Raw genomic sequence first — 16,870 nt, forward strand, 5'->3', positions numbered from 1 at the left:
TGTGCTGACTGCTTTCAGACAAGCAATGTGCAAGAATTCATTCTCTCTCTACAAAAGAAAAGACCAGTTGGTTCAGCTTGGGAAATTAATGCAGAATTGCACAACTGAGTGGATGAACACCGCTCTTAGGATGTTCTGTTCCAGCACTCGCCACCAGCAACTCTTATAAAGGTAAGCCATGTGTCTTATTTACTTCGACACCAACCTAAATTATTGAATGGTTTTGTAAGGTTTGTGAAGTATGCAGTCTATAGCCTATAGTTTTCACCAATCTTCTTATGATGCACACAGTGAGTGCAAGTCTGTTTGTGGGTGTGTGACTTGTTCATGGCATACTCTTATTACGGTGTAGCTATCTTAATGCCCCAGTTAACATTGTATTGGTGTCAACATGTTGTTCAGTGATCATCTGATGGGACACACAAACATACAGCTTTCAGAGGAAGGGAAGGAAAACTATTTTAATCGTATAGCATTTTTAATGATTATTATAAAAACTGGAGAGCGTGATTATAAATTATGTCCTTATGTCCTATGTCCAATTTGGAATTATGCAAAAAAAAAAGAAAGAAAGAAAAGAGCAACTTATAAATGATCTTATCATATGAATTCATTATAGCATAATGTCTCTATGTCCTCTATGCTGAAACCATCAAATTCTCAGTGATAGAGATACAGCATATGTAGAATATTATTTTGTGTATTGATTCATAGGTTGTTTTCCACAAAGTCCTCATGGGGCTTTTCTTCTGTCCGAAATCTTCATGAAGTAAAATCCACCTGAGCTGGTACATCTCTAGATGCTTTGGGATCCTCACAGGCTTGGCCTCTTCTCTCTGAACTGGAGCTGGTACGATCTCTAAATGCCTCAGGATCGGGGGATTAGAGATACAAGTGTAAAGAAATGATCATAATATTCATAATATTAGCAAGGACTAGATGATAAAATGCATTTGTGACCAGATGTACTGGAGCACACGGTTAAAGGATCTATTATTTGTATGCCTGGCAAAAACGTATGTCTTTTATCTTCATTTAAACTGGGAGAGTACTGAATGTCTGTGCCATGGAAGATGTCACGAAGACTATCCCGAAGTTTAAAAACAAAAATGTTGTATTGTTTCTAGTAGACTTTAGTATGCAATTCTAGGAACTACCAGAAGTGTGGAGTTTTGTGATCTCAAAGAGCGTGAAGGAATGTAAGCATGTTGAGAAGACTGGTTAGGCTAAACCATTTAGAGCCTTGTATGTACAGTAAGTAGCAGCAGTTTGTAATCAATTTTAAACTTAACAGGTAGCCAGTGTATAAAATTAGGGTTACACGATCATATTTTCTTGACCAGGTAAGAACTCTGGCAGCTGCATACTGGACTAACTGTAGTTTGCTTATTGAAGATGCAGGACAACCACCTACAGTAGTAATGCATTACAATAGTGCAGTCTGTAGGTCATGAACACATGAATGAGCTTTTCTGTGTCAAATACAGACAAATATTTCTAAGCTTGGCAATATTTCTAAAGTGGGAGAAGGCTCTTTTATTTCTTTAACACACTCAGTTAACCTACACAATTTACATATTTCTTCTGGTTTTAATGAGATATATAACTGGATATATACTTAGAACACAACATCGGCATAACATTGGTAACTAGAACGGTACATTTCCTAAAGAAAATGTGAATGTGCTTACACGTACCAAATTCCCCTCATCGTGCTGAGTGTTTTGATATGTCACATGTCCATGTTGTGCTAAATTTTTTATTTCGCTAATTTTGGGGGCGGGGCTACACGTGATGTCAGTTCCCCTCATCGTGCTGAGTGTTTTTATATATGACATGTCCATGTTGTGCTAAGTTTTTGATTTGCTTGAATTTTAGGAATTTCCCATTCATTTCTATGGGACTTTTTTGGCCGCTTTTTCGTCCGCTGCGCGAACATCTTTGGTCGGATCGCTTATAAAAGTCATAGCACACCTCGGTAACTAAACGATGTTTCCTAAGGGAAGCATGTATACTGAGAAAAACAGGGATCCTCTTAAATCTATCCTTGTTAACTGATATTAAACTGGATAGATCCCCATTTAAATCTACAAAACACTATCACACTGACAGGTAAGATCGAAACACCTGTCACAATCGTATCAAGCTAAATCAGGTCATTTGTAACTTTAAGAAGTGCATTTACTTTAACAAGTGATGCAACTATGATGGGGCCTGAAGCTCTGCAAAGATATTGGTCTCCTGGAAGAAGGAGAAGAACTGAGAAGAAGAACCTTTTTAAATATTTAGACATAAACTAGAACATAGATTAGGTTTCCTAATAAGAAGCTAAATAACCACCAACTTGAGGAGTTTAGGTACAGTATGTGACTTAAAGATAACGAGGAGTTAATAATATTGGGAAGAAGCTCTGCAGCTGTACTGCATGTAACACTTCTTTCTGTAACTTAGTTGGAGTGGGATCTAACAAACATGTTGATTTAACTGTAGTGGTGAGTATATATAGCTCTTCCTGTCCTATACTTGTAAAGCTCTGTAATTAAAGTACTTAATTATGTGATTAATTGTGTGGTTTTGGGTAAGACTGGATCATGAGATGTTATCAAAGGTTGAACATCCGCAGTTTTGTTCCTGATGCTATCAGTTATTTCAGTGAAGAAATTCATAAAGTCCTCACTAATAAACTGTGATAGAATAGTCTTTGTTAATGTCAGTTTTTTTGTTAGTCATTAGCCACTGTATTAATTAAGAACCTGGGATTGTTTTGGCTATGAGGTGCTTGGCCCTGGCAGCTTTTAGAGCCAATTTTGTATGTTTTATATATGTTTATATAGTTTCTCTTGAGGGAATGAGTGCTCAAGATGCACTGGTGCAGGTGTCTTTTCTCTAACCTTTTTTAATTGGATGGGGCAAAATGCTTTTAGTTGCTTCATCTAGATCAGGGGTGTCCAAACTTTTTGCAAAGAGGGCCAGATTTGGTGAGGTGAAAATGTGTGGGGGCCGACTATTCAGTCTGAAATTCTTTGAAACATTAATATTAAACGCAAATGAACTATTCATTCATTCATTCATTCATTTTCTACCGCTTATCCGAACTTCTCGGGTCACGGGGAGCCTGTGCCTATCTCAGGCGTCATCGGGCATCGAGGCAGGATACACCCTGGACGGAGTGCCAACCCATCACAGGGCACACACACACTCTCATTCACTCACACACTACGGACAATTTTCCAGAGATGCCAATCAACCTACCATGCATGTCTTTGGACCGGGGGAGGAAACCGGAGTACCCGGAGGAAACCCCCGAGGCACGGGGAGAACATGCAAACTCCACACACACAAGGCGGAGGTGGGAATCGAACCCCGACCCTGGAGGTGTGAGGCGAACGTGCTAACCACTAAGCCACCGTACCCCCAGAAAATGAACTATTTAATGATTTATTTTTTTTATTGAAAAAGGCTTTCACTTTTCAAAAACAAAATGAATTATACACAGATTATAAAGATGAAAAGGTGCATATTAAAAACTGGTTTTGAAAATAAATTCACAGAGATTTTAGAATTTATTCACCTCAGATGGCTAAACAAATAACTTGCCTGCACTAATGTGATGGGTGATACTGAGATCTCGACTGTAGTACATAGGCCAGGTCTGGCTCAAAGAAAGATGTCACGCAGGTGAGAGTCACTTAGTCTTGTCCTCGCACGGCTCTTGTTAAAGTTCATAACCGAGAATGTTTTCTCACACAAGTATGTCGAGCCAAACAAGCTCAGCATTTTCTTCTGGTAAAGTATATAAAACAGTGCTGATGGGCCACACATTATAGTTTTATGCCAGATTCTGCAGGCTGATGGAAATTTTAACATGGGCCGCAATTGGCCCCGGGCCGGACTTTGGACATGCCTGATGTAGATCATTTGCATTTACAGGTATAGTAAGAAGTTGAGGTACTTTTTTAGTGTGAGTCTGTTTTAGTGGTTGGTATAATAGTTCTACCAAGTCGATAACCAATCGAGATATGAGATATGGCTAATCTGTTCTACTGTATGATGTAATGGTCTGTGATATCACACTGAGGTACGATATCCATATCAGTGACATTTACTCTGTGTGATATGATTAAATCTTTCAGATGATTAATATGATTAGTTTTTCTAATGATGTTTTCTTTAAGCTAAAATGAGTTTAAAAGGTCCATAAATGCGAGCCCTAAAACTTCATTTGCATCATCTACAGTATGTGAATGTTATAAAATCTCCTACAATGAACACTTTATCAAAATTAACCAATAGCTTTAAAAGAAAATGAGCAAACTCATAGGGCCCTGGGGATCCATTTCTCTGTAAGGAAATCCATATAAATAGTTGTAACACCACCTTCATTACCAGTCTTTCAGTACTCATGCTTATAAACATATCCTGACAGGGTAGACTCATTTAGGCCGACGTAGTTATTTGGTTTAAGCCAGGTTTTGGTAAGGCAGAGTTCATGAAGGCTATTGTTTTTATTTACATTTTTCTGGTTTAATTATATGTGGGCACGGTGGCTTAGTGGTCAGCACGTTCGCCTCACACCTCCAGGGTTGGGGTTTCTATTCCCGTCTCCGCCTTGTGTGTGTGGAGTTTGCATGTTCTCCCCGTGCATGGTATCTCTGGAAAATTGTCCATAGTGTGTGAGTGTGTGAGTGAATGAGAGAGAGTGTGTGTGTGTGCCCTGTGATGGGTTGGCACTCCGTCCAGGGTGTATCCTGCCTTGATGCCCGGTGATGCCTGAGATGCCGTGACCCGAGAAGTTCGGATAAGCGGTAGTGAATGAATGAATGAATGAATGAATGAATGAATGAATTATGAATGGTTTAATTGTGATAAGATTATTTCTTGATCTGGTAGCAAAGTTATTTGCAAATACAGCACACAAAGCACATACAATTCCACACATATAGGTACATCATATATATTAGCCTGCCAGCCTAAAATCCATTCTATTCCTTAGCCCTGTGGTGACTATTACAGAATTCTGCAATTTATGCACAAAACCATAATTATTGTACTGTCCCACAATGCACCATTCCATAACAGATGCATTCGTTGGAATGAATAATAGAAATTATGATTATGGTCTTTTGAGGCCACACAAAAATAACACTTCACCAGGTTTTCACAATCTTGCTCACAACAATTTTGTGAGCAAGATTCAGTGGGATGCCTTAAAGCATTGCTTTATTCAAAGCAGTGGCCAGATCTCAGGCAGTAGCCAGAGTCACCCAGACGCAACAACACATGACTTCAACACAAGACACCAGGAAAGGATTTATGAACGTTTAGGTTTGTGTCAGCTCCTACAGGCTTTATTGTATACATGCAATTCATTTTAAATTCCCGTCTGGTCTTTCTTTAGCTGAACACATCCGCTTAAAATGTGCAAGAAAGTGTGAATAGAAGAAAAGACATTAATGGGTAAAAACATTAGTACACATTAATAGTAAGCTTTGTAAAATTATTATATACTGTTCACGTTGAATAAAAATCTTTAGTTTTAGAAATAGGTTTGTTGCCATTTAAGTCATACAGTCTCATTTTGAATAAGCACACAGAACCGGGAGGTTGCCATGGATACAATTTGACTAAGAAATGAATTTGAGGAACACAAGGGTCACTCATTTACAAATGACGCTCAGCATGATTCCTTGGTCAAAGGCAAAGCTCCTTTCCAAAGGCAAAATTTTGTTTTTGAGTTTTTACTTTCAGAACTACTGCATCATATAGTGAAATATTTTTGTACGAAAATTAATCTAAAATGTATTTGGATGTTCTGATATTGCGTTCTTGTTTTACCCGTCCTGCTTTTTAATATATAATAGTCTTTTACTCTTATTTTATTCGTTATTAGTTACCTTTCAGTGAAATGGACTTCCTGGCTACCAGAGGACTTATTACAGTACACAGGAGATGTTTGTTTTTCCTTCCTGTATTTGCACAGCCTCCGAAACTGCCATGGCCACAACGAGCTCGATCATAGTATGTGGCATACAACAATGCTACTGAATTTTCATAACCATAGAATCTGTATATTTAAGCAAATGTTGTGAGTGGTGCGAGGGGTAACCTTTATTTTGAGTACACTACCACATGGCAGCAGGTGTTTTGAGGGCATGAATAACGGGACCGGACCACAAAAATAAAAACAATTTTTTTTTACAGTACCATTATAAAGAGAAATCAAAGACAATATTCCTGTTAGTGTAAAATGGCTTATAAATCAGATCAAAAATACAGTAGACGCTCACTTTGATTATAGTTTTAAATAAGAGATCATAATATGAAGAAAAAGAAAAAGAAACCAGAGATTTTAACCTAATATTAAGAACAGAATTATTACATTATTATATGAATTTAAAACCAAAGAGCAGTGTAGTTAATTGATTAATATTCTGACACTTTGTACTTTTTACTTGTACTTTATATAATGTTGAATATAATTGAACCTGATAGACCCTGAAAATTATTTATGTTATTAAGTCCAATGTGTCTATACAGTTTAATTTACTAAATTCACAAGAGGAACGTGGTAGCTTAGTGGTTAAAGTATTGGACCACTGGTTCCTTGAGCAAGGCCCCTGACCTTCAGTCGTATAAAATGTAAGTCACTCTGGATAAATGCTGAAAATTTTTAATTTGACTCCTTTCTGATTCGAAGGTGTTTACAACCTAAACAGCCAATTAAATCAAATCATCTCTACATTTTTTTTGAATGGCTTGAAACAAAAAGACCTTTTTCAAAAATACAGGATTCTTTTTATCTTTCAAGTGATCTTGACATGACCAACATTCTACTTTCTAAATGATCGAGTCACTCCAACATTATGCAGATCGTTCATAGATTATGCAATGAAAGCTTATTTTTTGAGGGGAATCATTTTAATCGTAGAACAAATAAACAGTTTTTCTATTATAAATGTATCGTGGGTGTTTTTTTTTTATTGTTTTGTGCTCATAATCGGGATGTTTTTTAACACTTTAACACAGCAGGAGACACATTTATAAATAAAATGTATATTTTATCTCAGTTCACTTTACATTACACCACAACATGTATTATTTACTGGATTATCTGCCAGGTAACTTTTATGAAAGCTTCTACAAAACAAAACTCTTGTATTCTCCTATTATCACTATACACATATACAGCAGGGTGGAGTATTGTCCTTCTGCTTAATTAAAGTGTTTCATCCTCGATATGGTTTTCATACCAGTTATAAGCATTATTTACCTCAGGAGAAGCTACTTGGTTACAAAGAACATCATTTATGTCCACCTGTTTCAGTTCCTCTTATTTATAACTGTAGGTTTATAGCTGTGTGCAAGCAAATGGCTGTCTGATATCTAACTATGACCAACAATGACCAACAATAGTATATTATAAGAATAATACATCCATAGATCAAAATAGTAATTATGCATTTTAAAATAGGGGGTGTGGGCATTTAAAAGTTATTTCCTGATCCATTACATTCATTTAAACCCACAGCAAACGTTTTAACCTGGCTGTAAAACCCTTCAACTTCCAGCAAGAACGCAACTGTATTTGTTAACCAAACGACAATGGAAAGCTTGAACCAATAAATCTTGACCAGATGGTATAGGAAGGCCCAGCACGCGAAAATGCAAATGCAGGTGAGGTATTTGTAAATTTTGTTCAGTCTCTCCCCATACCTTCTCAAGCTGGCCAATTTTCTACATTACAGTACCATTCTCTTTCACTCAGGAAACAGTGCGGTTATGACTTAGCTACACATTTCAGATCGCTTCAGAATTACTTCGAATAACTTCAAAATGAAGGTTATAAGGTCAGTATTGTTTCTTTGAATATTTTCAAACTGGACATCATTTTTTTTTATTTATTTTATTTAATGATCCTGTTCGGAAGGTCAAAGAAAAATGTCCCACAAGTATTTATTAGTCCATGAAAAAAGCTCTTTTTTCATATTATATACTATATATTAATATTCATGTGCTGCTGATTGACGTTTTCTGTGTCGGGAAATGATTTTTTTCTGTATACCTTTATGTGTTAATTATCATCTGGTTTACAATGTAATCTGGAATTCAGTGACAGAATTAAGCTTAAGTAAAGCTTTGAGCAATGAGCGGTGAATTTCTCTTTAAAAAATCTGCAAATTCTGAAAACTGGTTTTGTTGTAAATTTCAGCTGTAAAAATGTGTCTGTAGTTTTATAATGGCTTTTCATTAAACTGTGTTGTGACATCATCATCATCATCAAAAAAAAACTGTATAAAACAAAGAAACACAATATATAAAGTGTAGAGATGATTCTTAACAATATTCTGTGTCTGGGTTTCAGCTATTTGTAAATAAATTTGTAGAATTTTTTTTTCTATAAGTACTTTTCTAAACTGCAAATCTATTATGGTTTTAACAAATAAACAAAAGGATCATGCATTTAGCAAGATTAGGCCCTTTTAAGTTATAAAATCTCTTTTATAATAAGGTCAAGAACAGACCAGTGTACTGTAAATGACCACAAACGAACCTGCTCTGACTTTTTACTTTTTAAGCATCTTGGATGTTTCTTAGAAACACCTGTAGCTTAGATACATTAAAGCCAGTAAATTTGGTGTAAAATTTATTTTTCATTTAGTTTCAGAGGATTTAAACTAAAATAGACGTAACCGTTAATCTCATATTTTTTAAAAATCCAAAATATCCTTCATTCTAAACGCATCATGTCCTAAACACGTTTACTTTACACTGCAATAAATGTAACAAGTGCAAATATCTTAATCATTGTCAAATTAAACTGGCACTTCATATTGTACGTTACAAAAAATAATTAAACATGATTATACTTTTTTTTTGTTTTGTTATTATTATTCAACTCAAGTTTAAAGGTTTCTCTTTTTTATAGGCAGATACGTTCGCTTTTTTTATCGGCAGATACGTTATCTGCATTAAAAGAAAACAGCACTGAAAATTTTTTTTAGTAACTTTAAACTGTGAAACTGTAATTGTAGCATGTAGGAAGTAAGTTTTACATGGTGTCGTGTGTGATTCTTCTAAAAAAGTAAAGTAAATATATTTTTTTATTCAGATTTGAGTTACTTCTTCTTACTGGTTGTCAAAGAATGGACTTTCCACCTGTTTTGTGTGTGTGTGCCCATGTACAATTCAGCATTGAATTTATTTGTGATGTCAAACTCCTCACTAGTCTTTAATGGCTCATATAAAAGCAGACTTTACCAAGTGTCGGATTTGTAGAAATATTTCTTTTTCATCACAAGGACTGAATGTTATAATGTTATTTATTTTAGTAAAATGTTGTACGCATCTGCTTTCATAAAAACTATATACAGATAACACAACCAAAGTTTTTATGAAGCATTATGAAGCACCAAAGTAATTCTGGACAGATGTGAACTGTTTGTCCAGCAGGGGACCTCATGACACTGGACATACAGAAATACAAGTGTCCTGACTAATATCTTAGAAAAGACTTGTGAAGATAATAATTCATTTGTTTATGCTGATTATACATTTTTTCTAAAATCATGCTACAAAACTTATAATCATACTAAGCTATTGTAATAATAATAATAATAATAATAATAATAATAATAATAATAATAATAATAATAATAATAATATTTTTTTTCACTAAACCTACCTTATCATTTTCAGGGGCAAACCAATAACATGCACAAGCATGCTTCTCTGTGGATTACTGCTAATCTATTCCCAGGTAAAATTGATCACTTATAATGTTCAACATCCACAACAGTGTATCTGTACTTTATTACACTTTCTTAAATTATTCCTGACTTTTTCTTTTTCTTTTCCTTTCCTCTCCTTTCTTTTTATTAACAGATGACATGTGTGGGTGAGTATAGTGCATCAGTCTGTGTTTAAGTAGCATTTCTTTAATAGGTTAAGAATTCTCTAAAAATGACTGAGGAATAACGATTTTCTCATTATATTAGTGAACACATTTGATAAATATTGATGAATATTACTATTATCCGTTATTGTCTGCTTATTAAAAAACCTGACTAAATGAAGTTTCCATAGTTTGCATGGAGTAGTTTCAAGTATTTCTTTTAATATTGTTGTTGAAGTCTTTTATTTAATTAATACACATCAGTATAATGTGGATGAAGCTCTATGGTTACATGATGATTAGAGCCCAGGATGGAAACACTTTATTTTTTTAAACAGGGGCTGATGACATATATGTGGCAGAAGTGATGATCGAAGGTAATGCAACCATGGATGTGTCTAGTTTCGTGACTCAAATGATAATGCCTATCACAGCCACCGTGAGCATCGTGGATGCTGAACTAATAGCTGGTAAGCATGACATTTTATACCTCTGGTAACTAAATCTCTACCTCTGAGGATACATATTTATTGTAGCCTATGGAAAGGTTTTAATATGATTCCAATTTAAATTAATTTGATAGGAAATATCAGAGTGAACTATTAAACCAATTTTGACAATGGTTTGCAATAGAAAATTAGATAACAAAGGTTTTGTAAAGATATTAACATACTGTATGTTTAAAATAATCTTCCTATAGTATATGCAGCACTGCAGAAATTTCTAATATCGTTTCATTTTAATTTAGGTCTTATGTCATGACGGAAAATCATGTTGTCAGCTATATGACAAGTTGTCCCCATGGATGTCATAGTACATTTGAATAGAGGCTCAGCTGCACACACAGTTCAATATGCATTAAAGGATCAGGGTAAAATGACACAACCTCTAGGTGTCACCACAAGCAGATTTCTGTCACCATTACCAAGGAACGTCTCTAAACAAACAGAGAGCTTTGACGTGCTATGTTTTACTTTATTATAACCTTGTGCATCCCATTTAATTCTCTTTTTTCATCATCATTATTATTATTATTATTATTATTATTATTATTATTATTATTATTATTATTATTATTAGTAGTAGTAGTAGTAGTAGTAGTAGTAGTAGTAGTAGTAGTAGTGTTTCCAATAAATAAAATGTGAAAATTGTAATTAAATTTTGTTTATAAGTTGTTTAATAAACACTGTTATGAATCAGTTTTATTTTTATTTATTTTTTTATTTGGACATAGACACAAATCTAAAACAGATTGCTAGAACTGAAGTAAGATCTGATAAATAGTCATTAATAGTCATGTGATTTGTAGAAGTGAATTGCTGATTAGATTCATGTGTGTTGATGCAGAATGTGAGCTGGTCGGTGATGAGACAACTTGCTGGTGTGCAACTAATTACATTTGGAGTGATCTTGTTATCGACACTGTACCTTCATGTTGCAACGTTATACAGTGTGTGGGGAATATATCTGATCTCACACCAATGTGTGTGCCCCAACAGAACGGTAAGTAAATAGCTCTGGTAAAAACTACCAAAAACAAAGTAATGCGGTCATTTTCTTCACTTCACAAACTTTCAATTTGTCAATTTCTTTTCCCTACAGTTACCCTGTCTGGAATCATCCTCCTGTCATCATCAACCGACATCATAACTCCTGTAATTATGAAACTTGTTTTTAGTTGCTTAAACTATTAATTGCATCTTAATTCTGTCAAAAAATATACCATTATTTAGTTGAAAACCTAATAATAATAATTATGCATTTTCCCCCAAACTTTTCAGCTGGAAAACGAGTTCAAGGCAATGAATGGTTTCAACTCATTCACCGTGACACCAGTTTCTACGTATTGAAAATATCCCTTTATTCCCATCATATTAATCAACAAATTAATATTCTTTTTTTTATGTTTTCTGCACTAAAATCCATTGCTTGTGTTCTGTCAAACAACAGCATTCAAACTTTTGTAGTGAGTCTAAAGACCACGTTTAGGAGTTCAAAGGTTCAAGCCATCATTGCAAGTTTGAGGACGAAATATCCGTCTATCACAGATATGAACATTACATCAACAGGTAAATTAAGCATCTCAGGTATACATTTGTAAAGTATTTTTTGTACACTGTTGTTAACTGAACAAAATGTATTTTTGCACAACTGCAGGATTGGTCACTATGGAAATTCCTATAGGAAAGGTGTGTTCCTATTCACAGTACCAACTAAACTGCAGCACAGATGAAACAATGGAGACTTGCACTTGGTTGCTCAGTAGCGGAGGACAGTACCCACAGACAGTTGGAATTGGGACAGAAGTGATACACCTGCCTTGTTCAAACCAAACAGCAATCAATCTTCTAAGCATCAATGGGAATTGGGCAGGTGAATTTATCTATTCCTGTAATTTTACCTAAAAACTTCACTTTAAATTTCAGTGAAAGCAAGATGTTTTATGAGCAAGATACATATCTGGCATTTTAGGAGAGACATGAGTATTATTTTTATTATTCTGCCTATTCTATTTAACACTAGCTTGTATAATTAAACCCAAACTCAAAATGAGTTTATTATTGCCATTAGCTAACTTAGCAGACTGGTCTTGGATACACACACACACACACACACACACACACACACACACACACACACACACACACACACACACATATATATATATATATATATATATATATATATATATATATATATATATATATATATATATATATATATATATATATACTGGAATTTCTGTTTTTTTTAATGTTTATTTTAACTTCATTTCTTTTCGGCATTTTTCAGGAACTTACACCTGCCTACTTACTAATGGGTCAGTATCACATTCAGCCACAGGAATTCTCGAGGTCGCTCTCTTACCAGACAAAATTAATGTCACAAGCGTGCCACAGACTGCAGATTGTTCAGTGGGTACATCGACGACAGTGACTGTGTCATGTTCCATCTTTCAAAGTCCAGAGAATTACACAGTAACAATAAACGATGTACCAGCACAGAAGTCAGGTATTCATGCCTTATTCTACATGTTTATTAACATCTAACAAATAAGATTTATTTAATATTTATATATTATATATATATTGATCAGCAGGCATAAGTGTGACTTCACAGTTGTATATATATATAGACGGTTATATATGTAGGCAGTTGTAGACCTACTTATTCAGGAAACACTTATTATTACAGAAGTTTGAACAATCTTTTACACTCATGGTATCTTACAGTAAGTATACAACCTAGTGAACCAGGAGTAACGTATCCAATGAGAGAGATTTAAGCACTTATGTATGTCGCTCTGGATAAGGGCATCTGCCAAATGCTGTAAATGTAATATATATATATTTATAATATATATTTGTAATAATATATATATATATATATATATATATATGACTCTCTTTCTTTTTCAGTGACCGGCCCAACGATAAACTACACTATATCTCTTCCCATCGACTGCACAACAGTACAGATACCATCAGTCACTGCTCTTTGCCAGATTACAAACAGTGTAAAACAGATAATCGTCAGCAATACAACCATACCAATAATATACCGTAAGTACTCGAATTAAAAATGGAAAGAAAAAAACAACTTTGGAATATTTAATGTCATTTACTAACTTTATTTGTTACCCTGACTGAAATATTTATTTAGCTGGAGAACCATTTTGCCTAGAAGAAAACGGATGGCCAAAAACCAAGGGTGGAGAAAAGGCAACTATACTCTGTACTGCAACAGGCAGAGTTGGAAATATGGAGCGATTGTGCAATGGCACAGTATGGGCTGACCCTATAGATCTTTGCACTAAAGAGTCACTGAATTTATTATGTTCTATATCATCGGTAAGAAGAAAAAATCCATATCACTTTCTTATGAGAATGTAACACAGAAATTTCAGCAAATCTGTTATTTTCTGGGTCTAATTTCAGGATTTTGAAAAAGGAATTGGGGCCACAACAGAGGGAGCAATTACCATTTTTGAGAGTCTGAAGAATAGCACTTCAACTGGAAACAGCTATGGTGATGTAATGGCCACTGTTTCTGTTTTAACCACAATGAGCGGTGCATCCACTAGAGTCACAATGACTGATGCCCTACTACCAGTAAGCATTTTCTAATGCTATGGGTCATTTTCTTGTGGTGCGGTTTAGGCTATGGTTAAAAAAAAAGCTTACTAGTTTTTAAATGCTCATTTATCTCGTATGTATTAATTGATTTGAGTTCCACTGATCTACGGTATGTAGTGAGTTAGCCATCACAAGCATGACTATGAGACTATGAGCTGCTTAAGAGTGTTCTAAACAATTTTCAACTCTGCAATTTAATTAATTAATTACATTGATACTCTTAACTTACAAGATACTGTCTTCCAGAATTTTATTGATTCGGCAAGCGTCTTGCTGAACACAACCTGGAAATCAGGAAATACAAACCGTGACTATAACATTGCTACAACATATCTATCATCTGTTGAGAAACTAGTGCAAAACATTCAAATTAATAGCAGCGAAGGACACAATTCTTCAAACATCCAACTTCAGATTTGCCGGAACAACACTGTCTGCAACAAGACCGTTTTCAACGTAGAAGTGGAATTGAACTCATCTAGTTCCATTGTGAAAACTATGGGAATGCAGGGCATGGCAGATCGTCTCCCAAAGGGCTATTATTCGGATTCAGTATTTCCATCCATAGTTGTCACTGCCGTAGTCGGAAACAATGAGCCTATAAACATCTCAATGTCTTATCCAATACCTGAAAATGACTCCGCTGGCAACTCACCATTCTGCATATTCTGGAACACGACCAAAAACATATGGTCAACGGACGGCTGTGTCCTTGTACGTAGTTCAGAAAACATGAGTTACTGCGAGTGCAATCACCTGACCTCTTTCTCTATGCTACTGTCCAAGACTCCTGTAAACCTGCCTTTCTTAGACCAGATAACTTACATTGGATTGGGAATCTCCATCTGCTCTCTGATAGTCTTCCTCATCATCGAATTTTTGGTATGGAATGCAGTGGTCAAGTCCAACCTCTCTCACTTCCGGCACATGTCACTCGTCAACATTTCTCTATGTCTGCTCATAGCTGACTGTGCCTTTGTTGCCTCTTCCTTTCCAAACATCCTAAATGACACATTATGTCTTATACTGACACTTGCAAAGCATTTCTTCTACCTGGGCATGTTCTTCTGGATGCTCTGCTTGAGCATGATGCTCCTCCATCAGCTCATTTTCGTCTTCAATCCACTGAGGAAAAGTGTGTACATGCCTCTTGCCATCATTGTTGGGTATTTTTTCCCAACCGTAGTAGTGGGAGTGACCTATGTGTACTACAACAAGAGAACAGATGTAACCTACTACAGCCGAACTACCTGCTGGCTGACATATGTATCATCAATGAAAGGGTCCCTCTATTCTTTTCTCCTTCCGATTGGTTTCATCGTGTTCGCTAACTGTTGCTCAATGGTGGTGGTCATTTCAACTCTCCTGAAACCTGCTGCAACCGAGAACACCAAAAAGGATGACAAAGAGGCAGCCAAGAGTGTCATCAAAGTGATTGTATTTCTAACACCAGTCTTCGGTGGGACCTGGATTTTAGGGCTTTTTGTGTTTCTGATGGACGACAACAAGACCCTCAAGGTTATAATCAATTATGCCTTCACCATTTTTAACTCCCTACAGGTGAATATTGTCTTATTTGTATTACACCATTTTATGGGTGTTTTTTGTATTACAGTAATCAAAGCATGAAAAAAGCAGATCATTTATTTTAACTATTTATTTTAAATATAACCTTATTTCTTTTTAGGGCCTGTTCATTTTACTGACAGGATGTTTTGGAGAAAAAAGGGTATGCTCTTCCTCTCTTCCTATTAATACTGTCTTCTATCTAGCTGCTGAAGATGCTGGAGTACAGAGCAGAAAGTTAAATTTTATTATTTTTCTTTCTGTCTGCTATTTTCGATTAGGTTCGAGACGAAATTGTGAAACTTGTCAATTCGTCGGTGAGTTAATCCATTCTGGCTTTGTTAAAAACAACATATACATGTATGTTATTTCTTCTGGTTAGAGCCCACTGATCTTCAAATCATGACCAATTCTACACATGGCCATAAAGTAAAATAATTAATGGTTAAAATATTCAAATGTAAATTTTTGTTTATTTTTGTGTTTTAGTTGGGATTCAAAAGTGAAAGCAAGTCAAGTAAAAATTGAAGGTCGGTACTGTATGTGAAAATAAATGACGTTTGCACTTTATTATTATTTGTTTACAGATTAATGTACACGTTCTTACCTTTCACTCTTCCATTGCAGAGCTCAAACTAGAGTAGATCGAGGGCTGGAGATTTTCCGGTTATTCAGCCGCTTGTACACAGAGCATCAGACACAATGGACGGCAGGATGCTGTGTTCATCATAGAAGATAATACAGACTGATTTAGCAAATTTCTGACACCATTAGCGTTCATGCTGCAGTATGTGGCACTTTGATTCAGCTGATATGCAGGTCAAGTCAATTGATGGAAATCAACTTAATGACAGCAGATTTGATTTAGATTATATCTCTTTTTCAAAGAGCCGATACTGTGTGCTTTATATATATATATATATACACACACATTTCACCTTTTTATGCCTTTTCCCTGTAGTTTTGCTTCATGCTCTTTAGCGATTCTGAAAGCAGTCTAACTGCTAAACTGTATACTTATTGTTCATATATTGTACAAAGTATGTTTTTTTTTTCTAAACAGTCAGTGGACAGTTATACAGTTTATAAAATTGTCAATAATACATAATATACAAAATATTTCCCAGTTGCACTTTCTATGTTGGTGTGTGGTAAAATGTGTCCGTGAAAGCCTGTTTATGGGAAACTTATAGGAAATTATGTTTTTATTTATGAACATAGTATATTGCACATAGAATATCACAAATTAATAAATAAAACCATTATTTTGCCTCAG

At 35.2% G+C, this 16,870-nt stretch overlaps 1 protein-coding gene across 1 annotated transcript; it reads left to right on the plus strand.

Annotated features, from left to right (window-relative positions):
- The first annotated feature begins 7,707 nt into the window (after positions 1–7,707).
- On the plus strand, positions 7,708–16,870 carry adgrf3b (adhesion G protein-coupled receptor F3b). Its single transcript, XM_027153502.2, has 18 exons — positions 7,708–7,847; positions 9,697–9,757; positions 9,883–9,895; positions 10,231–10,362; positions 11,240–11,395; positions 11,495–11,547; positions 11,674–11,735; positions 11,843–11,961; positions 12,050–12,265; positions 12,686–12,904; positions 13,312–13,455; positions 13,556–13,743; positions 13,831–14,004; positions 14,275–15,588; positions 15,716–15,757; positions 15,876–15,911; positions 16,084–16,124; positions 16,222–16,870. Exons 1-17 carry the CDS (start codon positions 7,834–7,836, stop codon positions 16,120–16,122), a joined length of 2,982 nt encoding a protein of 993 aa, XP_027009303.2. The 5' UTR covers positions 7,708–7,833; the 3' UTR covers positions 16,123–16,124; positions 16,222–16,870.

Source organism: Tachysurus fulvidraco, chromosome 16, assembly GCF_022655615.1.
Source record: "Tachysurus fulvidraco isolate hzauxx_2018 chromosome 16, HZAU_PFXX_2.0, whole genome shotgun sequence".
Taxonomy (NCBI): Eukaryota; Metazoa; Chordata; class Actinopteri; order Siluriformes; family Bagridae; genus Tachysurus; species Tachysurus fulvidraco.